At 42.8% G+C, this 26469-nt stretch overlaps 2 protein-coding genes across 2 annotated transcripts in view; one reads left to right on the forward strand and one right to left on the reverse strand.

The window, feature by feature from the left end:
- NR6A1 (nuclear receptor subfamily 6 group A member 1) overlaps window positions 1-19488 on the reverse strand; it is a 212964-nt gene extending 193476 nt beyond the window's left edge. Inside the window, exon 1 of the mRNA XM_052648702.1 lies at window positions 19368-19488. Within this exon, the coding sequence (XP_052504662.1) occupies window positions 19368-19488 (121 nt within the window). The remainder of the gene's footprint in view (window positions 1-19367) is intronic.
- Window positions 19489-25010: 5522 nt separating this feature from the next.
- Window positions 25011-26469, forward strand: part of OLFML2A (olfactomedin like 2A) — a 28611-nt gene continuing 27152 nt past the window's right edge. Inside the window, exon 1 of the mRNA XM_052648648.1 lies at window positions 25011-25130. Coding sequence (XP_052504608.1) covers window positions 25011-25130 — 120 coding nt within the window. The remainder of the gene's footprint in view (window positions 25131-26469) is intronic.

The raw sequence follows: 26469 nt of genomic DNA on the forward strand, positions 1-26469 counted from the left end.
ATCAGCAGCAGCAGGAGATGGAGGGCCAGCTGCCACTGCGCCCACGCCTGACGCTGATGGCACAGATTCGGGTTCCTTGCTGGATTCAATTCTATCTACTCTCTTCAGAAAAGATACAGTGATGTCTGGGTAGAAACATGTTCCAATCTTTGAAAGTTCACAACTTGAAGGTTCGTATGTAGGAGACTGACGCACAACACTTATGTGACTTGACTTTATCAATCCTGTTTCTGGGTACGCTTCACATTCCTGAATAAGTCAGAAGTGAAAGTCTCTCAGTCATGTCCGACTCTTTGAGACCCCATGGACTATATGGTCCATAGAATTCTCCAGGCCAGAATACTGGAGTGGGTGGCCGTTCCCTTCCCCAGGGGATCTTCCCAACCTAGGGATTAAACCCAGGTCTTCCACACTGCAGGCGGATTCTTTACCAGCTGAGCCACCAGGGAAACCCTGAATAAGCTGAACTGACCATAGTTTTTAGAATAGTAACTAGCAATGTCAAGATGAGGAGTGTACTCGTAAGGTCGAAGCAGACTGAAATAAACGCAAGCTGGCCTGGGAACTGAAGCTGTGCTGACATACTGGCTGTTACAGCCACTACCATGTCACAGTCTTCCTGTTTCCAGTTTACATTATTCAATTTTTAATCCTGCTCCACGTGGTAATTACCCTAATGCCATTTTGCTTTATTTCCTAAAAGGCATTAAGTATTAAAATTTCCTCCCGTTCCACACAGAGATCTACTTCGGGGTCACATCCTCAGGGCCAGCATTGCCTCCATGTTTGCAAGGCCATGTCCTAAATGGCAGGCTATCGTCCACAGGGTCACAAAGAGTTGGACACGACTGAGAAACTGAGCTCGCACATACTGTCTCCACTGGAACAGAATGCAATAAAATGTTAACTAAATGTAAATTGTTGTAAATGTAAATTACAAAACCAAGAAAGACTACAAAATCAAAGAAAATACATTTTATTGTACTTGAGATGACATCAAAAACTGCTGGCAGTTTTTTTTTTTCCAAACTTACTTTTCCAATATTCCTAACTCCTAATTCCTAACATAATTAGGAGTCTAAGGAAGGTTTGTGATGTCATTATAGCTATTTAGTTATATAGTTATTTCATAAATACTTTATGTAGGAGTACAAATACCTACAAAATAACTGAATATTTTATGCCTTCTGGAATCACAGTAAGAACCAAGAAATGCAATGTTTGTAGAAAGACTTGAGTTTCATAAGAGGAAATCCTATTTCAACAACTGTTAAAACAAACAAACAAAAAGACATCAGAAATATGCATCAAAGAATCTCCTTTTCAAACTACCTTGGAGTCAGATGAATTCTCCTAGAGGATGGGGAAGAAAAGAAAAGCATGGAGAGAAGGAGGCAAGATGAAGGGTGAGAAGGGAGGCGACAGAAGGAAAATCCAGGAGGAGAAGCAGGGTGGCTTGGACAGTAAGGTCTGTGGAACCAGTGGCGCGACATTGAACAGACTTTCTCCTCTCGGTTTATTCATACGGAAAATGAGAACACCTTCGGCTCTATCCGTGTTTCCCCAAGTGAGGAGACCACTGGAAGATTTGAAGTGAACCAAGAGAAAGCACTTTAAAACATTTCAAAGCTGTTACCTTTTCACTTCTCTCTCAACCCCTCTAATTACATCAGAAGAAAAATCTCAGTTTGACACTAGTTCCTCTATTACCCCTCTAATGCTTGCTCATCTCCCTCTGTAACTAGAAGGCCTGATCATACAGACTTGAGCAGGCAACATCTTAACTAGAATTTAACACAGTATTTTTTCATTAAATTTATTTTTACTGTTTCCTTCTCTACAGCATGTAATTTTTCATATAGGATAATAACATATCCCTTTAAAATAAATTTTGGGTTGCAAAGTTTTAACAATTCAATATTTAATATATTAAATACATAAATATTAGGAAATGACAAAAATCATGATAGTGATACAGAAAAAACAAAAGTTTGGAAATACTGATTTAGTGGAATAGTGGCATAAGCCATGGTAAGTTATTTTCAACTTCAAGCTTCAGTTAACTCATATGTAATCTGGGAATATCACCACCTATCAGAAGAAAAGTTGTGGGAAGGATTACTTTGGATAGTTTAGCAAGAACCTGGCACACACTGAACATTCAACAACCTCTTTTTAAAGATTTTTACCAGAAAGCCCTTTTAAGAGACCTTCAGAAGGCTTTGGGTGAGGAGGTGGTGCAGCCAGTCTTCCTGTGTATTACAGACAGGAGCATTTGCTCTGGTTGTGATACTTCCCACCAAGAACCTCCAGGGACTTGGCCTTGCTTCTTACCCTGATAAAGCTGCAGTTTACTCTCCTAAAGCTCATAATTCTACTTACCAGTGTCTGGAAGTAAATGCTTCAGAAAAGCAGTACATATCTAAATTCACTGAGAAGTCTAACCCCAAAGGGTACCAGGGAAGGCAGGGCCATTTTGTAACAGTTATCCAAGCAAAAAAAAAAAAAAAGAAAGAAAAGAAAAGGTACTTCATTTGGGCAATTTTAACAATACTATAATGAGGAGGAAGTCACAGGGTGGTCTATAAACCAACCTTGATACTTCAGCATTAGATACTGTCCAACTAGACAGTCCAGGTGAGAAAATCCTTGAGAGAGAGTACAGGGAGATGGTTCCCAGTTTCCTGAGTAAGACTACTTCAAGAAAAAGAACACCTGAATAATGACTTTAATCCAACAATTGTCTGGTAATAAGCACTTTACATGATATTGCCTAATTTCTCCAAACATACCTGAGGGAGGTAGTTTCAAGCCTATTCACCAAACAGGCAAAATTCCTAATAGTCAATTCTCTAAATTTACTAAAAATTTATTTTAACTATGAAGACAATTTATAAAAACACATACTGATGGGAGAGTTTAATTAGCTTTTAAAGATTTCTGCCAAATTAAGACAGACAGGATAGCAGCATTTTCAACAATGTTCAATTTGTTTCTGCTGCTGTTGCAGTTGCAAAAAGTTAGGGCAGAGAGGGGACCTCTGCTGGTGAAAAGATACGGTCTGGTTTGGTCTGCAGGTAATGGGGGAAGAGATACGGTACAGGAAAAGAGAATAAGAGAGTAAAAAATGATAAGCTAGCAATTTAGAAGGAAACTGACAGCAAATTCTACAAATTAGATTCAGCAAATTGATTTCTGTTGAACTGAATATTGGGTAAATTGGATATTTGCAAACTAGTTTCAGTGAGCTGCATTTTGGTGAACTGGCTTGCTTATCTATGAAGTAGGTCTATTCACCTTACTTACTTTAGTTGCTAAGTCATTTCCAACTCCTTGCAACTCCATGGACTATAGCCTGTCAGGTTCCTCTGTCCATAGGATTTCCTAGGCAAGAACACTGGAGTGGGTTGCCATTTCCTTCTCCAGGGAATCTTACCAACCCAAGGATCAAACCCATGTCTCCTGCATTGACAGGCAGATTTGTTATTGCTGAGTCACCAGGGAAGCCCTTACTAATAGAAAAGGAAATTGAGAAATGTTAAATAATCTTTCTACAGTAATGCAGCTACACTCCAGGTTCTTCACACATTGCATTAATTCATTCTCCAGTAAGAAATTCTGTGTGGTGATTCTACATCCTTTCAACACCACTACTCTCCAGGAGAGAGAGGTTTTAAACCCAGGTCCAACTAAAGCTAACACACGTAGTTAATCACTATATCATAATAATAGTTTGCTGAAATAATTTTAAATTGCCACTCACACAAATGCAGTTTGTCTACCATACTACAACGACTATTTATTCTACCCTTCTGAAAAAATTTGTACCTGCTATTCAGAGGTCGAATGGCACAGCTGCCAAACTAAACTGGAACACTTTCAAGGCAAAAGTCAAGATTTGAGAGGCAATATTACTTTATTTAGGCTGGACAATCATGATTTCAGATCAAATTTTGTACAACTAAAACTTCCTGAGAACCCCCACTACCATCTTTAATGATCCCACACTGACAATCCCTGATGTGTGTGACACACACACAAAGGTATATAATTTTATGATCAATTATTTCGATCAAAGTGTAAGCTAATTCTATTAAAAAACATAAAAACTAAAATAACCCTAAAGCCTACATGATCTATGTAAGACTTTAGTGCTTGCTCAAACTATTTGTCTTACTGCTGGGCTCTTCAGGGATTTATCACATTTATGATGCTAAGAGAATGTTCTATCTCACCTATTGACGCATAAAATCCGACTTTTCTTATAACATTTTTAACTTTCCTTCTATTAATAAGATAGTAGCTCAAGGCTCTCTAAACAACTGAAAACATATTCTGCCCTTTTTGGTAAGCAGACAAATTCAGTACTCATAGATCTTATGACATAGCCCAAATATAAAGCACTTTTGATGTGACGTGAAGTCACTCAGTCATGTCCAACTCTTTGCGACCCCATGGACTGTAGCCTACCAGGCTCCTCTGTCCATGGGATTTTCCAGGCAATAGTACTGGAGTGGATTGCCATTTCCTTCTCCAGGGGATCTTCCCAATCCAGGGATCGAACCCAGGTCTCCCGCATTGTAGACAGATGCTTAACCGTCTGAGCCACCAGGGAATTTTTGCCTGAGTATAAATAGGAACTTTTATTAACAAAGCTACCACTACTGCAAAATATTTTAAGCATGAATTAATAAGCTGTTAATTTTAAATAGCATTAAACATTTATTCTGATTTCCCAGCTGGGTTCAAAAATTTCTGTGTTAAGATGGGGAAAAGAGATCTTTACAGCAAATCTGAATACTGCACACTGACACTTTGAAAAATGTCACCCTACTTTAAACCTCCTCAAATACATATTCTGAATGCTCAATGAAGAAATGACAAATCTAATTTTTTTGTCCATTCCAGGTTTCTCTTCTGTACTTAAAAGTGCCTCTTATTAATTATTTCTGATCTTAAATGTACACCCAAGGCTACCCTTAATGTTTCAGCAAACAGAATATGATTCTTTCTAACCTCTTTTGAAATCAACAAAGACTATAAATTTAACTCAAGACAGCTTTTGTAGTTCAGTTAGATTCAAGGTCATCTCAAGGCTCTTAATTACTAACCAGGATTTGAGGAGCTCTGCAATTGGTGTAGTTGAAGGAAAGAGCAGCTGGCTTATTCACTTTCTTATTAAACAGCCTTATAAAAACTGTCTTGGCAAACAGCAAATTCTCTTACCACCAGTGGTGAACACAAAGAAGCAGAGCAAATAATCTTCAAACATTTGTGTTTACTCTCAATCAACAAACTTTTTAAATTACCACAAGACTCTGAGGTCTTCATTTCAGCAATATGATTTATAATTCAAAACTTATAGATAGCCAGACTCCAAAAAATATTTATATTTCCATTCTGAAACCAGCTCTGCTAAAAATTATGAATGTCCTTCAAATTAGCATAAAATTTATTTAGGTTTTCACTATCAAACCCTGTGCAGGATCAGTTTTTCAGTCACTGAGGAAGGAGACCATGCAAAGTACGCAGATATCTAAAGGAATGTAAATTTAACTTCTCTCTCCATGTACTTAATTTCCAGTCAAATTCAGTTGTAAGTTTCAGGACATATTCAAGACTTTGAGGCAACTGATACAGTTGTATTTGAAGAGAGACATACAAACACATACATAGACATACAAACACACACACACACCCTAATCCATCCTCCTGAGATTTTGAGAGGCAACCAGAGAAGGCTCCAGAGTGTCTTTGTGACCCACTCACCCATAATCTATAAGAGAAAGAAGGCAGTCTCAGAAGGGTCCGTAAGCACTGCTCTGACTAGGCTGGAGATACTGGGGTAGGCAGCAGAAGGCAATGTGCATGCTTCCGGGGGTGGGGGTGGGGAGGGGGGGTGTACTAATGCCAGAAATCTACAAGATTCAGAAAACAAAAGGCAACAGGAATGATTCCACATACCCCTCTGTAACAGGAGACTACAGCAAACAGCGTACCTGTGTCTCAATTCTATCTCAAGCATCAGGCATTTATTAAAAAATAGTAATAAGCCCTAAATGTTAATATACAAGATGTATTAGTGTAAATTAAACTGGTTGTTGCTGATGGTACATTGAGGTAGACACATACGTCTAAAAATCTGGGCCCCCACAAAATAAGCCAAAAGAAAGCACAAGATAGTCTAGAGAGTATCATTAAAACAATGAGAAACTATAAACTATCTTAACGTTCAACAATGAAAAACAATGAGATATCATATGGCTATTAAAAGTTTCAAGCGAGTTAATGTTGAATCAGCAAAGCTTACAAACTGAGGAAAAAAAGTAAAATCAAACAAAAAGCATAAAACAATGGTATATACTGTAAGATCACAACAATAAGCAAAAAACTAGGATCTGAAGAAAGTCTAGAAGAAAACATAAGAAAATGCTAATAAAAGTCGCCTGGAAGCGAAATTATAGGTAATTTTCCCTTCAGTTTCCATATTTTCTACAGTGATGACACATTTCTAATTTTAAAATCATTAGATTCCTAAGTAGCTCAAACCTAAGGAACCTAAGGGCCACAAGCAATTCAAGTCCAAAATTCAGAGATCACACCATTTAAATCTAGATACAAGATACAGCTAAATCCCTCCTGCTTTTATTGATATGCAAGCACTTCCAACTGTGTTCCCCAGGAAGTGTCCCTAAGACAACACTCTAAACTTGCTTTCCAAACAAGGCATTGGAAACACTGGGTATTCTTCAGCCAAGAGCCCCTCTATGCTCTGAAAACTAGCTTTGAAAAATAAATTTACAGTATTTCACACACTTCATATTACCCATAAATGCTCAGCAACTGTTAATATTAATGGGCATACTACATTAAAAGTACTTTACTTGAAATATTTTAAAAGGCTCATGGCAGATAGCACATTTTATCTTCGAATGTTAAACACATTTTTTCATCACAGTAGTACTTTCAGTAACTGAGCTGCTCGCCAGCAGTTAGTCTGAATTCCAGTCAGCCCAACTATCTTTCAGATTTAAACTGTCAGCAAGTAAGAGAATATTTTTTTGCGGGAAAGCAATTGTAATTTCCCATTTTAGGTGATTGATTAAGTTCTCTCCTCTAAAAGGCTGATTGGTTTCCTGGTGCCAGTAAAATGATTGATGAATATTTCAACTGCAGCTCCCTTGCTAACCCCCCTCCACCCCTCCCCCATGCATTGCCGCCCCTTTCCTGCTGGGTTCCCTTTTTACTGACCAACAGCATTTAAGGAGGGTTTGCAATTTTCCTTAATGAATCCAAGTTCTCAAACTCAGGGCATTTAAGTCTTAAGAGAACAGGACTCTTCTCAGTGCTGAAGAAATATTGCAGATAAAAATTCCCTTACAAGGAATAAGGGAAAACTTTGAAATTAACTATGGGCTTGACTCAGTGAATGAAATTGTCCTTACAAAAGAAAAGTGTGGCATGGTTGTGGGGGAGGAGGTATAAGAATAGTGATCATGTTAAAAAAGAAAAGAACACTGAATCTCGAGTTTACGTTACAAATTATCATAACATCATAACTTTAACTGCAAACATTTCTATAATATAGACCCAGAGAACTGAATTTACATGTAAATTATGTGATTCCGAAGACCTTAAAGCAGCCAGGTGTTCTAGTAAGGAGACAAAAGTACGGTAAGCATTAAGGAATGTAAATATTCCTTGAGGGATGACCAAACAGTATCTAAAGTCAAAATCATCCCAATGAATCTGTGCTGTGAGTACCACAGTTATTTGCTTTAGGCAGGACTTTCCTAAATTGCTACTTCCTGTTTTACTCAACTCATTTCATCATAAAGCTGGAAAATTCCTTCAGGGATTACCTAATTTAGCGCCTTCATTTTATAGGTAGACCCATAGAAACATGCCTTTATACGAGAGCTAGAATCAGAACCCGGGCAAAACCTAGGCCCACCAACTATTTCCTGAGCCTCATACCTCCTCAAATAATGTGGCTGCTCTATTCTCTCAAGTCCTTCCCTGCTCGACACTACATTACTACTATAATCTATTAACCCCCACTGTCACATTGTTCTCACTATCTCCTTGCTAGAAAATCACTTTCTATATTTTAGAAGCTTTGGACAACCGGTTCTTCTATTTCCACTTTCAAAAGGTCACATCAATCTTGGATTCGTCCTCCTTTTTTTCATATATCCAGCTTTTGTGTGGCAGACATTTTTTAAAAATGTACAGGAGACAAAGGCTACCTTTTCCTAAATGGCATTCCCCAAAGTACTCAAGCCAACAACCAGGGATTTATCGACCATCTCATCTTAATCTGGTGTATCTGGTCATTTTAGTTATAAGGAGTGCTGTATTTCCAAACAGAAATGTACTATATTCTGGTTCCAGGAGGGCTTTTCAAACCTTGGATTTAACTTCAACACTCAGCTTGACTTACATACTGCCCCAATTCTCTCAAGTGACTGAAAAGCATATTCTCTTCTCTTTTATTTTGTAGACTTTCTCTGACTACCTGTCAGACTCAAAGGACTCTGACATAGGAAAAGACTCAAAATTCCTGACCTGATTATTCTTTCATTTATCCATTCATTCATGAAACAGCAATTACTTGTGTTTTTAGTGCTGAGGCTACAGATTCAAGATATGGTATCACTGGCCTGAATAGCGCGAAATCCCCTCTTTCCTTAGCACTCAAAGATACTCTCTGATTCTATCAAAACTGTGTTCTGGTTGGCTTATTTATTAGAGCCAACATGAAAGAGAAATAAATCACGTGCAACTCTAACGGTGAATCTCTGTGACTCTATTCTATAGGGAGTTGAGCTGTGTATAATCCTCAACAATTATAAATCGCCTGGATTCACAAGTATCTGCTTTGAGGCAAACACTATGCTTGGCACTCTACAGACTTTATCACGAGTCCTAATAACACTGCCCTCAATTTCAGAAACATTATAGTACATGGGGAGAAGGGGAGTGGAAGGAGAGATTAAACCTAGGAAACAAATGATTAATGGTGTTACTAACTGTAAAAACTAGGGTTTAATCTCTGTGGGCTTCAGTTTTCACATCTGCAAAATGCAGGTGACAGTCGAACACCAACCTCACAGAGTTATGAAAACAGAGCAAGTTAACATATGTAAGGTGCTTAAACATTACATAATAGCAACTATATAAATGCTAGCTGCTGTTATTATTCAATGAGAACACAAAAGTTCAGAGAAGTCAAGTGACAAAGTCACACAGTTGTGATCTTTGTACTGCCACACTCCAGAGTCCCTGCTCTTTCCCTCTCATATTATCTAACCAGAATCCTTCCTCCCTTACTGAAACCACTGCCACTTCCAAAAAAAAAAGCCCTCTAAACAGATATCAGTGGGGGGTTCCCCCAGGTGGTTTATTATCCTGCCAAAAAGGCATTTTGGAGGAAGGATTGTAAGGCTAAAGAGAAGCCTCCTAACAGGTTAGATTTCAAAGTGCAGCAAAAATATAGAAGGGGAAAAAAACACAAATCTGCCTCAGTTATTAAGCTTAGTAATTAAAATGACTTAGCTCATCTGAAACTTGAAATAATATCCAAGCATTAAAATGAATTTTCTCATTATTAGGCTGCAACCCCTACAGAACACAAAAATGCTTAGAAAGGTACATTAAACGAAACTCCAAGAACATCAAGATGACTACAGAGACCTCAGGAAGGTAGCCCAGATATCTCACTGATCTTTCATCACCCACCAAGCTTTTCATCTTAAATTCTGATCCAGTAACTCCTTATTGTTATTCACACTGTTCTGTGACATTTCTTTTGCCAGCAAACTCAATCCAGAATGAGTTCTACCTAGCAACTACCCTAAGGAGTAAATCCCTAACTCTTTAACAACACACTAATTGACTTACACTAAAATGTTACTCACACTAGGAAAGGGTATTCTTACATCAGCAGAGGAGATACTTCTCCTATACAGACTTTATTACAACCTCCCTCAGTGAAAACTAGGTTAAAGGAAAACCAATCTACAAACTGACACTGCCAAAATCACAGCTTTAGAAGGCTCAGTGAAAGCCAAACACATCTACTGAAAGCAAACAAGCAAACCATTCTTTTATGTTTGTAACTGTGTCCTTTTTTTTAATTGAAGTATAGTTGATTTAAAATGTTGTTAATTTCTGCTGCACAGCTAAGTAATTCAATTAAATATAGATATATACATTCTTTCTTTAATATTCTTTTCCATGATAGTTTATCATAGGAAGCAAACTATTCTTGAAGGAAATTTTGAAAAGATAGAGGGTTTTATCTCTTAAATATTTAATTTTTTATAGCAATGACTCTTTAGCAAGTAATAAAGTATTTTTGTATTGTCAGATTTATTTCCACAATTATAAATCCACCCTTGGGGAGGAAACAGGTTCTACTGGAAATTTTCTGATACAAATAATTAACAGTTAAGCAACAGGTTTCACATGGCAAGTAACAAAAGCCTTATCAGAGAACTCAGTGAGGTGAGCTATGACATACTTCATTTAGTCTCAAGCGAAGAAAACTTAAAATGAACTCATTTTCATTTTTTTTTTCCTATATAGCCTCTTTACAGAGTTTTTTTTTGAGAAAGAGAAGGAATGAAAAACCCAAAGTAACTAAGTGCTAACAATAATACCTGATAAAGTCACCATTTTCTTACACATTAAGTCAGTCTGTTTAGAAAAGAAGTTCTCTGATTACTTTGGTCTGCGTGGTCGCAGGATCCCTTTTACACAACTAAAAATTACTGAGGACCCAAAGAGCTAACATTTACACAGGTTATATCTAGTGATATTTACCACAGTGTGAAATCTTTTTAAATACCTGTTAATTCATCCAAAAGTAACAAGAAACCTGTTATATGTTAATATAACCTATTTTATGAAAAGTAACTATAATTTCCAACAAAACAACAAAACTGATGAGAAGAGTAGCACTGTTTTATATTTTTACTAATCTTTAATATCTGGTTTAATTCTGGCGGTTACGATTCTCCTACATGCTTCTGCATTCAGTATGCTGTAATATACTGTTTTGGTTGAAGTATACACAGAAAATCTGGTCTCACACAGATTTGTAATTGGAAATGGAAGAACTATTTCCTAATGAAAATAATTGTAGGTATTTTCCTTTGATAATACACCAAAATTCAGTAAGTAGTTGTTTCTTAAAGGTCAGTTCAAAGGGAAATCTAAAACCGTTATCAATGAACTTTGTGTACTCTGTTACATTAAAACCCATTGGTCTATTTAGCACTTTGAACCCATCTTTTCTCCATTCAGAATTTTTTAACATCATACACTGGATAATTTGGAAACTGCTCCTTCACCAAAATGGGTCTTCAAAATGTTGAAACATTTCATTATATAATATTTTTTAAAAATCAGATTTATCAGTAACATCAATATTAGGGCTCACCAGAAAAGGCTTTAAGTATTGGGAAGTTGTCAAGCTCAAAGTGGCAAGTACAAGTTTTCCAAAATTCTAATTGTCACCTGAAAGTTCAAATTTTACTCACCATCAAGAAGCATTGTCAGTTTTCCCTGGCCTAACAGGCTCCCTGTTCATTTTCCAAAACATGGTCTGCCAAACACCCAATGAATATGGTCTGTCAATTGTTCTTTCAAGTAAAAATTGTGTTCCATGAAAAAAGCAGCTAATTCAGCTCACAACATAATTGCAGAAGCACTTTTCCTAGAAACAATTATTCTGTTTTGGTAAGCAGAAGAAATGCTTTGTGCATTTGCCATTTCCTCAAACAGAATACCAAAAACATCTGTACTCAGGGGTAGAGATTTGATAAAATTAATCATTTTTACTACTTCATCCAGGACGTTCTTAAGTGAAAATAGCTTTAAAAAAAATACAAGTGACTAGAACTGAAGAATACAATGACTACTAGTACAGTTTGATGCTTTGACTTCTGCTGAGGTGCCAATAATTCACCCACCATCGTTTCTCAACATGAGCCCAAATGTCAACATCGCAAAAAAGGCAAATAATGTCAGCATCATAAAAATAGTTCTGACCTCAAGAACCTCCTGAAAAGGTTTCAGGGCCCATTCTTCCGTGGTTCATGGATGACACTTTGAAAACTACTGGTTTACACCATACAGTAAATTATTAATAACAAATTTAAGTACTCAATAAATAGGAAGAGATTAAGTCTGAAACAATCTAGTAACAAATGATCAAGAAACCACTGACAAAAAACACAATCCAACTATGTATTATTTCATTACTCACTTATGAATTTTAAAAGGCAAGAGATGAGGAAACAAGATAAAAAGTGTGTAAGACTTCAAGTGTCCTCTTCTTTCTTGTGAGAGAAAAACTAAATTATACAAACGAGTTAACTGTGATAAAAAGAACTCTGTATCTGATGCAGTGTGTGTGTGAGAGTCACTCAGTCACAACCGACTCTTGCGACCCCATGGACTATACAGTTCATGGAATTCTTCAGGACAGAATACTGGAGTGGGTAGCTGTTCCCTTCTCCAGGGGATCGTCCCAACGCATCGATCAAACCCAGGTCTCCCAAGTTGCAGGTAGATTCTTTACCAGTAGAACATAAGAAATTAACAACAACAAAATCAAGACTTTTTAAAATCCTTCCAAGACAGTATGGATTCAAGACTGAAACGAATGCAAGAATTAATTTTTTAAATGAAAACTAACACCAGTTAAGGTAATCCCCCCAACTCCCCATCCTTTCACAGAACCAGAATGTCCATCATTTTGGCACAGATTTGTTACTGAAATGTTTCCTAAATCTTAAACTGAAATTATACCTCTGGACTTGAAGTATAGCAGGAAATTTTAAAATCTGTTTAATTATGTCCTTTTTCAATCAATGTATTTAGAAGGAAAATTAAAAACACAGAAAATTTAACACTACAATGATGGGTTGGAAGAGCAGGCACTCATAGATCTCTGAACTGCTTTTATAAAAATATTCACTGGAATATAAGCAAGAGCCGGAAATAAAAAACTGAGAAAGTTATCTACTTCTGCCACATGAGGACTTTAGTTGTGCATTTCACTCTCAAAATTACAATTCTCCTTTATTTTCTACATAATTACAAATTGTTTCCAATGCAAACTGTTGTTAAAGCAAATATCTGTTTGATATATCCTCTACTAATACACAGTGCAATTCCAATGTGATATAGCTTATCACTCCAACAACTCCCTCTATCATTATTACCAGCTTCTCTTTATGATTTCTCACTCTAAACAATGAGAGCAAAATCACCACTCTGGTTCAAACCACCCACAGAGTGTATCTTCAAATCAAATGCCCGGATTTGTTTCCAGAATACATTACATGTTGCTGCCTAGGGAATTGGTTTTGGAAACATTACACTTGGCAGCTGACCTATCAACAGTGCCAGTAGAACTGACACCAACTTAAAGGCCAGAGTCCCTCTAGAAAACTGAAAAATATGCTGCTACTGCCATCTGTGGTTTATGGTTGAATAGCTTCTCCTGTATAAACAAATTGAAAGGTATGTACAGTTAGCAATTAGGTTCCAAAGATTTCATCATTTGAAGATACTTTTTAAAGTTAAACTCTGAATATAACAAATTGTTGAGTTTATTAAGTGTATGACATTAAGAATTTGTGATTCCTTATTTGAACTTACGAATATAACGCTGATGGAGAAACCACAACTACTTTGATTGAAAATTTTTCCATTGCATAAAGGCTAACTTTTGTTTTCCCCAAACAAACACTCCTAAAGAAATTCAAAACACTTGAATGCCTCTGGTGAACTTAAAATGAGAATAATTTCTCTTCTGAAATAATGACTGTCAATACTACAACATCCCCCCAATTTTTAAAGCAAAAAACAAAAAAGTATTTTTAAAGAAATCTAGGAATTTTCTATTCAGACATGAGAGTTTGCACCCTTCAAAATAAATTTTAAAGACTCAATTATCCCTATTTTTTTTTTTTAAGAACAAAACATCCAAGATGCAAATGAGGCTGAAAGTAGACTATTTTCAACTTATTTTCTCTCAGTTTGCTTTCTCAAATGACAACCACTGTAGCTTAGGGATCAAAAGATTTGGTGCAGCTGGGCGTGGGGAAAAAAGCAATTCAGGTCCCCAGCAGCCAGCTGAGGAAATCCTGGTTCGCTCCCCAACTAAATCACTGTTAATTAGAATTACCGGGTTACATAGTAAAGTCTTATTTAAATAATCGTAAACAGCAAAAAAAAATCTCTTTTCTTGAGAAGCTGTTCTCCCCAGGCTACTATTTAACAGCAGGTAGTAATGGAAGAATGAAATAAAGTAGGAAATGTTTTAATCTTTCACATAAAGTTTTCTACTTATGGCTATTTCTAAACCACACTGAAAAAACAGGTTAGACAAACAGCCTTATCTTTCTCATAAAGACAACCCATGTCGGAAAACAAGCAATAAATAGAAGCCTGGGACTGATTCTAGGAATAATATATATATATCAAAGTTAATCCAGAGTTGGTTTTTCTGTTTGTTGTTTAACATAGATTAAGCTCAAACAAATCTGAAACTTCGGCTCTGAGAGGGACTCAACACCCAAAAAATTAGTTGCTCAGCACTTTTTGCTGACTTTAATAATTCTGGTATTTTTGAACCCTAGTTATTAACAAAGGCATCCATGAACCCTTAAGAAATTATCTGAATCAGGAAAAAGTTGACCTTAAGAATGTAAAAGTTTGAAAGAAAACACTTTCCTTCACAACTTGTTGGTCTCAAATACTTTTATAGTATTACAAAGTTGGGTATATTGGATCATCACCTGTGTGGACATATTCAATAGCTACTTTCTGTTTAAAATTGTTTCAAGGACACTTTTATTCTTTGCTGAAAAGCAAAATTTATCTGTTGATTCAGAACTTTCTATTTTCCTGATTGTGAACCTTTTTCACATATAAGACAACTGGTACACATAAAATGAGGCATTTTTCTTGTCCTACTTTAATAGATTTGACCAACAACATTAAAATTTACTCATAAATGGCATCTTACCAAATTTAACTTTCAATCTAATTATATAAAATATTGCAAAAAATACTTAAATGGAGAATGTCATTTAACTTGACTACAACAGAAAATTAAATAATAACCAAAACTTATGAAAAGGCCCCAAAAATCTAGATGAGCTTGCTGAAAATGAAGTCTCCTAATTTTGGAGACTATCCCAGCTAAGGCTATCCCAAAGCCAGAAGTTACCATATGAACACAATTCATTAATGGGCCAATGTATTCAACACAAACCAATAAATACTTAGTTATAAAAACAAAATGATGATGTCTTAATACAGGATGAAACTCCAAATACAGCCCCAGACCCCAGAACATGCAGGCTCATTAGCAATTTAAAGCCAGCTTTCACAACAGGCACCAGTTTTGAGAAATTTCACCACATTTGCAGTTGGCATTTCTATCCTCCATTCTCCACTAAACTAAACCTAGATATTTAAACCTAAAACTATTTCCTAACCTTTGCTCCACAACCCCAGGAAAGGGAAAAAATGAAAAAAACAAGAAATTATTAATAAAATATGAAATATAGGATTTGAGCATAATTTAGGAAATTCACCAGCAGTTTTATTCACTAGCTCATCTCCCTCCCCACCATCTAACTCCTCTGTGCACTAATTCATGCTTACACACACACACCTTTTTGCTACAGAATTCAGAATGATTTATGGGTTTGGAACATGTTCATACTTAAGATTACATGAAAGAGTATGATAGATGGTAAAGCTGAGATTGGAAATGTGGTCATCTCACACCTCAGCTCACCGATGAATCTATTCATTGTTGCCTTTCTGTGTTCTTTGGAGGTCACTGAACCCACTAAAAAACACCTGTTTGCTGTTTGGACTAAAGAACAACAGTACTATAGTATGCTTTTTTGCTTGTTTGTTTAATGAAGGTAGAAAATTCTGCACTGACTCAGAACTAACTTGATCTTTAAAGTCACAGAACTGAAAAGTTACACTGTCACGGAAAATACCTACTAAAGTATTTTCAGGGATAAACATTCAGATGGCATGGTCTTAACAGAAAAAGGGCATCAGGTTTATTTAGTGAACTTCTCTCCAATTCCTCCAACGTGTAATTATATAAAACATGCTTTTAATTACTTATAATGGCTTATAAACTTGCTTTGCTTGAAATATTTAGAACTCCATTATTCTCTCAAAATAAAATGATCAAGTGCAATATTGACATATACTTCTTCAAATCATTCATCTTCCTTTGAAATTCTGATTGAATTCATGTTTGTCATCAAAACCTAAAAGCAATAACTGAAATATTTAGTGCAGTGAGCACAGGGAATTCTTGGAAGGGTGATGGTGCATCAAAAGACTAGCAATTCTGTTCGGATAGAATAATAAAAACCATTTAAAGGACTGTAAATTCATCATCAATGGCGTTTCCAGCAGGAAAACATTTCTAAAATTTCACTTTCAGTTTATTTCTTCATGTCACAAACCAAAAGATCTGCTATCTAGATGACTATCTACTGCAAATAGTTCGTATAAAATAGAAATCAGCCACCAGGATAAAAAGCCAGGAGAATGCATTTTCTCTGCTTTAAACCTAAGCAGTTTCATTTACTTTTGGAGAAAAATATTAATTAGGAATTATATTACGGAAAAAAAAAAAAAAAACATTCCAAAGATAAACTTTTTTTCTTTTTTGGTAATTCTTCTGTGAATATGTTAAGTTATAAGAGATAATGAACATAAACTGTTAAACAGTACACACTACTCATTTTTACACTGGGGAATAAAACTTTCCACAACAGTCTAATGTTTCATGTATTTTCCTTAGAGCCCATCAAACTGCCAAAAGTCCCATTCTGTTTTCAACAAAAAGGAAATATTTGTAGCACTAAATTGGGCTGATGTAAAATACTAAAGCCACCTTAGCCTAAATGGATTGGTTGATAACATTCTTTTAAATGGTCCTGACCGATTGAGGAAATGAGACTGTGAAAGGGAAATTTGATTAAGAGTTAAAATTACCGCTGAGTTCTTTAAAATGTACTAATGAATAATTAATAGCAAATGCAGTTCCTAGACTTCCCTTACAACAATATTCTCAAGTAGAACTGAAAGTACTGACTGTAGTAAAAAATCCATCAGCTACGAGTCGCACAGGTGGGTACAGGAAGCATACACACACAGATAAGCATTACGAAATTACACACACTAATACGGGCCATAATATAGATTTGAGCTTCTACAGTTCTGGTTAAAAAAAAATCAGCATGGTAAATTTTAGATCAAAATTTACAACTTTAACACATTAACACCAAACCAAATCACCTCTTAAAAAGCTTAAAAGTCAAAAGCACTAAAGAAATCCTTTGTTCCTATGATACTATCTCCTTCCACCCTAACTGGATTCCTGCCTCTTCCTTTGTGACACGGGGTTTTATTGATCTCAAACATGTTCACATTCAGAAATTAGTCTCCAAAGACAACCCAAGGGACTGCAAGCCACCTAGATACTACACATCACAGACATCGCAAAAAAAAGACAAGAGCTTTGAAAACATATCACTATTTGGTCAGCAACAGTAAATGAAGCTAACCAGGCTCTCTTCGAAACCGACTTTTTCCTTCACTGGTAAAAATGCCAGATCTACTCAACTGGCAATAAATGTCTGACGAGTTCATAAATTTATGAAGGCGGAGATACACCCCAAAATTGCTCCCCATTCATTCAGCAACTGAGCGCCTAAGTGACCTATTTTCAGGTTACTTTTCTCACACCTGCCAGGCCACTGTCCTGATTGAGAAACTTCTTGCTGAAGCAATTAATTTTTAGTGCCTACTAACTGTCCCGGGTGTTTGCATTCAATTTGAAATCTGTTACTTGTTAGACACTGTTCGGTCCTAGATCTTTCAGAGAATTGCGCGTTTATGGCGCAGAGAGAGGAGGAGGCGCGGATCTCCGAGAGCCTGCCCTTTATTCGGAAATGAGGAGATGTGAAAGGTGGAAGGCAGGGCAAATAAATAAATAAATCGGGTTTGCCGCCGAAGCGTTTGCCGGCCGGTACGAGCACCCTTTGTAATGCAGGCCTCCCGGGGCTATCGCCTGCGCTAATTGCTCCAGGGCGCTTTCCAAGTTCAAAAGTTCACCTTTTACGACCTCACAAAAGCTCCTTACACGTTACCAATAAAAACATTCCGCGGCAAACACTGTGGGGGGAAATATCAAACAGATACAAATAAAACACCCCGCGGGGGCAGAGAGCCGGCGGGGGCGGTGGGGGGAGAGCGGTGGGGGGAGTCGGGCCCAGCCGCAGCCCCGAGGAACCTGAGGACTTGGCCCGGACATGGGGGCAGGGGGGCGCGCGGAGGGAAGGGCCGGGCCAGGTGATCGCCCGGGCTCCGGGAGCGCCAAAGGGAAGAGGAGAAGTAAGGCTGGGCGGGCGCGGGCCGCGACCACCGGGCGGAAAGAGGAAAGAGGCAGGTGCCCCGGGTCCCCGGTCGGGCCGGTGCGGCGAGGCATCGGGAGACCGGGCTGAGCAGGGCGGGGAGGAGCGCGCGGGGCAGGAGCGCCGGAGAAGCTGGGTCCGAAAAGGAACCGCTGAGCCAGGAGCTCTGGGACGGGGGGGGGGGTGGGCGCCGAGAGGGAGGCGGGTGGGCAGCCCGGGAAGCGCGGCAGCGCGGAGGGCAGAGAAAGAGGCTCCCAAAAGGTGAGGGGCAGAGAGAACCCAGGGGACGAGGGTGTGGCGGCGGCAGGGCGCCGAGGGAGCGTCCGCGGAGGGAGGAGGGACCCGTGGCGGGGAGCGCTGAGGCGGCCGGCGGAGGGGAAGGACTCGGAGCTGAAGGGACCCTTTGGACGAAGAGACCCTCGCAAGGGGGTCCCTCGGAGGCCGGGAAGGGGAGGATGGGAAAGAGAGGACCCGAGGGGAAGGGGACGCCCCCACTGACGGGACTGGAGGTGAGGGGGGCCGGTGGAGAGGGGCCGGTGCGGAGGGGATCGGGGTGGGGGGAGGATTCGGGCTGAGGGACAGGGCCGGGGGGAGGGGAGGCCTGTGCTGAAGGGACCGAGGGGAGGGGGAAACGGAGGTCGGGGTGGAGGAAGCCAGGCAGGAGGGGGATCCGCGCGGAGGGGAGTCCGCCGGCGGGGGGGTAGGGCGGCGAAGGAGGATCGGCGCTGAAGGGGGACCGGGGTGAAGGTTCGCGCTGAGGGAACCCGGGGCCGCCGCGGCTTCCCAGAGAGAGAGAGAGAGAGTCAGCTGAGAGGAGGGGACGCCCCGGGGTAAGGGGACAGAGGCCGGGTTCTCGCCGGGCCGAGACTTTGCACGCCCCTCACCCACCGTTGCGCGGCGGCGGAGGGAGCGCGGCGGGCGGCGGAGGGAGCGCGGCTGGCGGCTCCAGGAACACCGCCGAGCCCCCGCCGCCTCCCCCTCCGCTAGGCGGCCGTTCGTCCCGCTCCATGCGGTGGAGCTCAGGGCCCGCGCTCGGTTCGCTGCTCCGCCATGACCGGCGCCCTCGTCGCCGTCGTCGTCCGCCAGGGGGAGGGGGCTGTCAGGGGCCAGCGGGCTCCCGGCCGCGGCGCTCTCTGGGCCCCGAGCCGCCGGGCTCCGCGCCCCTCCGCGCCGCGCCCCCTCAGCACTGGCCAGCTCCCACCCCCGACGTCACGCGCCGCTGCCACGCACTGCCCTGCGGGGCACGCTGGGAATTGGAGTCCGCCGGGCGAGGCCGGCCACGCTGGACCCCACCAACGGAAGGGGTGGGAGGAGGGAAAAGCGGCCTTGAGAAGGGGAGGCCAAGGCCTGTTAATATCACGAACCCTGATGAAGACTTCCGGTACAAGTTGAATAAAGGTTACTTCAGGACCTTCTATTTTTTGTGACTTATCCGTGTATTCAACCTTCCCTGTGACGCCTCGGATCCCCCCATCCCGAGAACGAGTCTTTCCTAGGAGGCGGATCGCCGAGGAGCCGGGTGAGCACGTGCAAAGAGGCCCAGCCCCGTAGGCGGGTCTCAGAGGGGGCGGTGTTTGTAGGTATTCACGAGGGCCTTCCTCCGCGGCTTTGGGACAAATTGGACCCGAGATTAAAGGACCGGAGTTTAACTCGAAGTGACCGCGTTCGTATGCAAATGGAATCTATAAAACTCTGCTTTCCGGGGTACTCTTTAAAGCCTTTTTACCTCCGGGTGGGCGGGAAAGATGAAGTTTCTCTTCCTCCTCTTTCGTCTTCCCCCTGCCCAAGGAACGGAACAGAATGGCAAACTAAGCTTCAAGCCATTGATGCTATTAAAGAAACTCAGACTCTTTACTCCTGGGGTCTTGAAGCCCTTCCTTTGAGAGCGCGTCCTTCCTCGGTCTTGTTCGCCTTCCTTACTCCTGAGTTTTCCTATCAATAAAACGGGGTTAGACTAGAGACGGGGTCAGATTGGAAGATCCCAACCTCCCCTACCCGTGCTCCTTGCCTCAGTTTCCCAGAGCACAATCCCGGATTTTGCAGTTTCCGCTGCAAAGCCCCCCTACTACTGCCACCAGGTGGCGCGCGGCCACCAGCGTCTGGGCTTGCCCCGGGAGTCCGCCTTCAGCGACCGTCTCTGTAAAGGGCTCATCGTGGCCGCCTCCCAAGGTCTAACCAGGGTCTACCTGGGCTGTTCGAAGACAAAGAACAAGAACACTGATTCCTTGCCCGCCTCTAGTCTCCCGGGTTATGCCGCAGCTTCCTCACTGGCTGCCCGCTCCCCAGCCTGTCTCCCATCCGGACTCCCACCCTGCCTTACCAATCCGTCGGCTTGTCTATGTCATTGCTTGCTTATTAATTTTTAAGTCCTTATACTGGAATTCGCACTCCTGCCTGATCTGACCCCTTCCACATTTCTCATCACAGCCCTTCCCTCACCTGCTTGGCAGGATGTTTTGTGATGCTTCCCTGTATTTACGGGTTGAGTGGCTGTACCTTACCAGCACCGGTTAACCTGTACTGCCTCCTTAATCTGTAACTGCTACTGTTCTGAGAGTTTGACATTAACGCCATGTTCTCTAAACCTCACATCTGCTTTATGAGGAGCTTTAGCTCCAATATTGCCTCTATCATATACTGACGAAATCACCCGTCGGTGATGGGGATTCCAAACCCAGTCGGTCAAACACCAGAGCTTGAACGCTTGGCTCCTTCACACTGTTGGCTTGACCCAATCCACTCCCAAACTCCTATTCGTCTTTCAAGATCCTGTTCAAATACCCTCTCATGGATATTTATATCCCACCAGGGGACACCTAGATCCCCAGTGTGTCCCCTTACTGCTGTTGAGTTCTCTGTGGACTGTGACAGATGGTCTCTGTGTGATTGCTTCCCCACTATTATTCCCCAGCTCCCAAGGAGAAAGGGAGTCCTTAGAGTAGGGAGGGAGACAGAGGAGACGGGTCTTCTGGGCCATTCCTTCAGCTCTAGGTTCTAAAATGAGTTAGGATCAGATGGCCTTCCTAGAGCCAAAACTTCCCTTTATTACAGACTTCTGGAGGTAGTAAGTTCCCCTTCCCTGGAGATCTAATCAGGAGCTAAGTGGCACTGCAGAAACCTCTGGAAGGCCTGGGGTTTTCTAAGTCGACTCTCAAAGATGGACAGAAAAGTTCAGTCAAACTCTCAGCCCTTGGGAGCAGCTCCTCCTCTTCCTTGAGAGTCCAGCTCTGTTGTCAACTGCCACACAAAAACCTTTCTAGATCTTGACTGGTCAAATCCCTCTGTTCTCACTCTCATTATAACCGCAACTGCTGAGCACAAAACCTGAACACAGTAGACAATAATTGCTGAGGGGGTGAAAGAACAAATAAAACATATCTAATCTTTTTACTTAATAACTGTGCCTTTGGTTACCTCCAGACCTCAAAGTCCTGGTTTCAGGCTTCCCTTGTGGCTCAACGGTAAAGAATCCATCTGTCAATGCAGGAAACAGGGGCTTGATCCCTGATCTGGGAAAATTCCACATGCCTGAGAGCAACTAAGCTGGTGTGCCACAATTATTGACCCTGTGCTCTGAAGCCTGGGAGCCGAAACTACTGAGCCCAAGTGTTGCAACTATGGAAGCCCACACGCCTAGAGCTTGTGCTGTGCGGCCAGAGAAGACACCACAATGAGAAGCCTGCGCGACAAAGAAGAGTAACCCCCACCCGCACATCACGACTGAAGCAAAGCCCTCGCAGCAACGAAGACCCAGCACAGCCAAACAAATTTTTTTTTTTTACGGAGTTACTACCTCATGGGTTGTTATGAGAATCAAATAAGATGACGCATGCAAAGCAATTAACAAAGTGGCTTAAGGAATAGGACTTGTTACTAATGTTATTTAAAGAGTGGTCCTAAATTCCCAGTTACTTCTCTTCCAAAAATGCTTCTTAGGAAGAGTCAACTAACACAAAACTGAGAAGAGTGAGGGAAATGACTGTGTACTGAGACCCCAACCATTGTTCTAAGCAGATAGGGTCCCGTGAGGTATGTCCTTTCACCTACATTGTCCCCCCAACAACCCCAAGAGGCCGACACTTTTATCCACCAATTAAAAATGAGGAAACAGGCTCAAAAAGATGAAAAAGACTCCCCCTCCCCCCCCACACACACACACCAGCCGGACAAATGACAAAAGAGGAAGAAAATTATCTAAGGAGAAGGATCTGTGGGGGGAGTGCTGAGGCCAGAGGTAGAAAATCAGTCAGAGCTATCACTAAGAGCAAGGCAGGTGTAGGCTCCATCACTAGGGACTTGTCCTATGGTGGTAGAGACAGACACTTATCAAAATAATCACATACCCACAGTTAGGACAGAATATGCTTAGAAGCTCCCAGTGCTGTGGAAGTGTGTGTGACCGTTTATTTGGTCAGGGGTGGTGATGGAGGGATCGTCAACCTTGAAGATGAAAGGATGAGTGGGAGTGAGTCACACTGGGTGAAGAGAGAGTGTTTCAGGAGGAAGGAACAGCCTGTGCGAAGGTCCCAAGGCCCTGTTGAAACAGAAAATTCACTGTAAGGAGCCCACCCACCCAGGGGAGAGAGGGCAGGAAAAGGAGGAAACCGTGGGCTCAGGTAGAAGACTGCCAGCAGGGGGAGCACAGTTCTCTTGATGGCAGCAGCCTTGTCCAGGACCTCGCCAAAGAGTCCAATCCAGGCTGCATGGGGAGAAAGGGCTGGGTAAGAGAAACCCCCACCAGGTGGTTTGTTTTCAGTACATTTTGTCTATTTTTTGAATAGCTAGGACACACATTGCAAAACATCCAGGATGCAAAAAATGATTCAGTGAAAATCCTTTCTCCTTACTGCATTCCTAAAGGCTGGCTCCTCTCCTCATCCCTTAATTGTGTCCATTCCCAGATTTTCTATGCACATAAAAACACACCGTATTTATTTTTTAAGCTAATCTAGCCCTCCCTAGGGAATCTCTAGTTATGAAAGAAGCCAATTTGTACTGAACGCCTGCTGCACATGACTTGTATCATTCAACTGAAAGTTAAGGAGCACCAGACCTTGTGCTGAGGCAGTGGTTCTCAGATTTTAAATCCCCGTGGAGGGTTGGTTAAGAAACACAGATTGTCGGGCCCCACCTCTAGAGTTTCTGGGTTGAGGCCTGACGTTTGCATTTCCAACAGGTTCCCAGATGCAGAGGCCGCTGGTCCGGGGACCAGGGACCACACTTAGAGACCTCTGAGCTAGCAGCTCTGTGGACAAAGCACATGGTCTGGGGAGCCTTACTCCTCTCTCCAAAGGGAAAGCATGAACAGACACGAACACACACCAACAATGCAGTTCATAAAGTGATCAGTTCTGCAAGGAAAATGGGTAGGGGAGTGCAGGAAGGGGAAGCGCTGGAGAGTAGGGCTGGGGTAAGAGAGGAAGGTAGCAACATTTGAGGGCACAGGCAAGTGGCCCTTTTTGAGCAGTTGGCGTTTACAAAGCCAGGCAAGCACACACAAGAGGAGCCCTCCTGGGCTCAGGGGAGAGGAAACCTACAAGAGACAATAAGCAGAGAGCAGAAAGGGGGCTCCACTCCCACCACAGCTTGCACAGAGCCAGAAGGGCCTGCAGAAGTGACTGTGGAATTCGGAATGAGATGCGAGGGGGAAAATCCGAGACAGGAGCCTTGGAGAAGGGGGCGCGATGGAGAGATGTGGCCTCTGAGGGGGTAGAGAGGTGCCGCCTTGGTTTCGGTTACAGAGATCCCAACAAGGTATTTCCGCAGTGAGACCGAAGACCCCTGGAGCGAGGGGATGGCCAGGGAATTTGAGGAGTGGCAAACACAAACTGCTGCTCGGGACGTTTTGTTGCCTAGGAAGCGGAGAATCGAGGCGCTTCCTCAGGCGGATGAGGAGGGTGTATAAATGATTGGAGCTACAGGAGCTTAGTTGGGGGTTAACCGGAGGGATCTCGGAGAGGGGAAGAAATGGACCTTGCAAGAGAGAGAAGTCTGAGCCAGGAGAAGGGTGGAGCTGGCACGGTCGGGGTGTTTGGAGATCTCCAAGCCTCGCGTGCCCTGGAAACATCCCTTCTCTGAACTTTACAACCAACTCCAAAAGGGAAGCACTATTTTCCCCGTGTAACAGACGGGAAAGTGAAGGTCAAAGAGCTGAAGAGACACTCCCAAGGTCCTACATCTCAAAGAACAGGACCTCACTCGGTGTGGAGAGCCCGCGCTCCTTCACTGCCCCAGCTGCTTCTGCGGGCTCCGAACCAGACCCTTTTTTTGTGTCCTTGCAGGGATGCCCTTTGGAGAGCCGCCCAATGGCAAAGAGGCTCTGCTGGGAGCGGGCCAGCGGGGTGGGGTGCCCCCTCCATCCCAGCTCCGCCCCCAGCGGCGCGGGAGGGGTCGCGGGGCGGGGAGCCGCGGGCGGACGGGGGGCACGCCGCGCGCGGGTAGAGCTGACCGCGGCGCCCAGCTCGCAGTGCGGCCCGCGCTTCCCGGCGTCCGCGCGTGCTGTCGGCGCCCGCCGTCCGTGCCAGTCCCCGTATGGCCGCAGCCGCCCGCTCCACCAGGCCCGGGTCCCGGCCTGGGCCCCGGCCGCTGCCTCTGCTTCTGCTTCCTCTGCTGCTGCTGCTGCGCGTGGGCCCGGTGCGCGCCGACAGTAAGGTAAGCGCTCCCCTGCGATCCGGGCACAGGTCGGTAGAGCCGAGCGCGAGGGGGCGCTGTGGCTGGGGCTGCAGACCAGGCACTGTGTGGGGCCGGGAACCGAGGACCAGGACAGGCGAGACCCGACCTCGAGCTTAATAGGGAGGCTGCAGGGACAGGGACACCAGGACAGGAGCGCGTGGGGAAGAAGCACTGGAGATGGTAGGGGTGTTTGGGACCCGGAGCATCGGGAAGGGGCGCTGGACACAGTCCAGTGAGGGCAGAAGGTCAGTACTGAAATTCTGAGCCAGGGACAAGGGGCGCTGGGAGCTTGAAGGCGGGGGCAGAAGGCGATGGAATCTCCAGCCTAGGAAGGTGATTCCCATGAGCGCTGGGCAGGGGCAGCCTGGAGATCTGGCTCAAAGTTTCCGTGGGAGGCTAACGCACGTGGGACAGAGCCCTGGTAACTGCTACCTAGCGACTCCAAGGTTTGTAGCAGGCCCTCGGCCAAGGCTTTCAGGCCATACTGGGGACCCAGAGTCCCTCCCCAGTGAATCCAGGTGGACTGGTCCCTCCTGCCAGAAATCTGACGCACCCCGTAGAGTGGCAGTCCCCAACCTTTTTGGCACCAGGGATGGATTTCGTGGAAGATAGTTTTTCACATTACATTAATTGTGCGCTTTATTTCTATTATTATATATGAAGCTTCACTTCATATCATCAAGGAATAGATCCTGGAGGTCAGGGATCCCTGCTCTAGAGGACACCATGTCTGCAGAAGTGATCAAGATGTTCTCAGTTGTGGCTTAAAGGTTCTGCTCTGATGTCAAGCAGATCTGGGTTCAAATCCCACCTCCACCTCTCATCCAAGTGACCTTGAGCCTTTACCTCTTTGAGCCTCCAATTTCCTGACCTGTAAATAGGGGAATAATAACGTAGTTCTCACTTCCTTTAGTCGATGATCTCTACATGAGAGAGATCAGGCCTGGATAATGCTTAACACCACTCTGGCAGCTAGTATGTGCCCAATAAATGCTACTGTGATTTTGAAATCTCACCACAGAGACTCCAAAAGGGGGTAAGATCCAGAATGTAGAGGAGAAGCACTTTGAGTCAGTCAGAGCAGGGACCCCTTGAGGATGTTTTAGAAAGACCGGGTGAGGACTGAGTCAGGACTGAGGGAAAGTGAGAGGCGGGAGGGAGGTAGAGCCCTTATTCTTGCAGAGCATGAGAGTAAGAGTGGCTTCTCTTGATGTCTCTTCAACCTCTTTCCTGGGTAGGAGATGAGGCTGCCCTGTCCACAGACAGGTAAAGGGCAGAGGCCACTATCCACATGGTAAGTATATGAGCAGTGGGCACT

The sequence above is a fragment of the Budorcas taxicolor genome, chromosome 11 (assembly GCF_023091745.1).
Source record: "Budorcas taxicolor isolate Tak-1 chromosome 11, Takin1.1, whole genome shotgun sequence".
Taxonomy (NCBI): Eukaryota; Metazoa; Chordata; class Mammalia; order Artiodactyla; family Bovidae; genus Budorcas; species Budorcas taxicolor.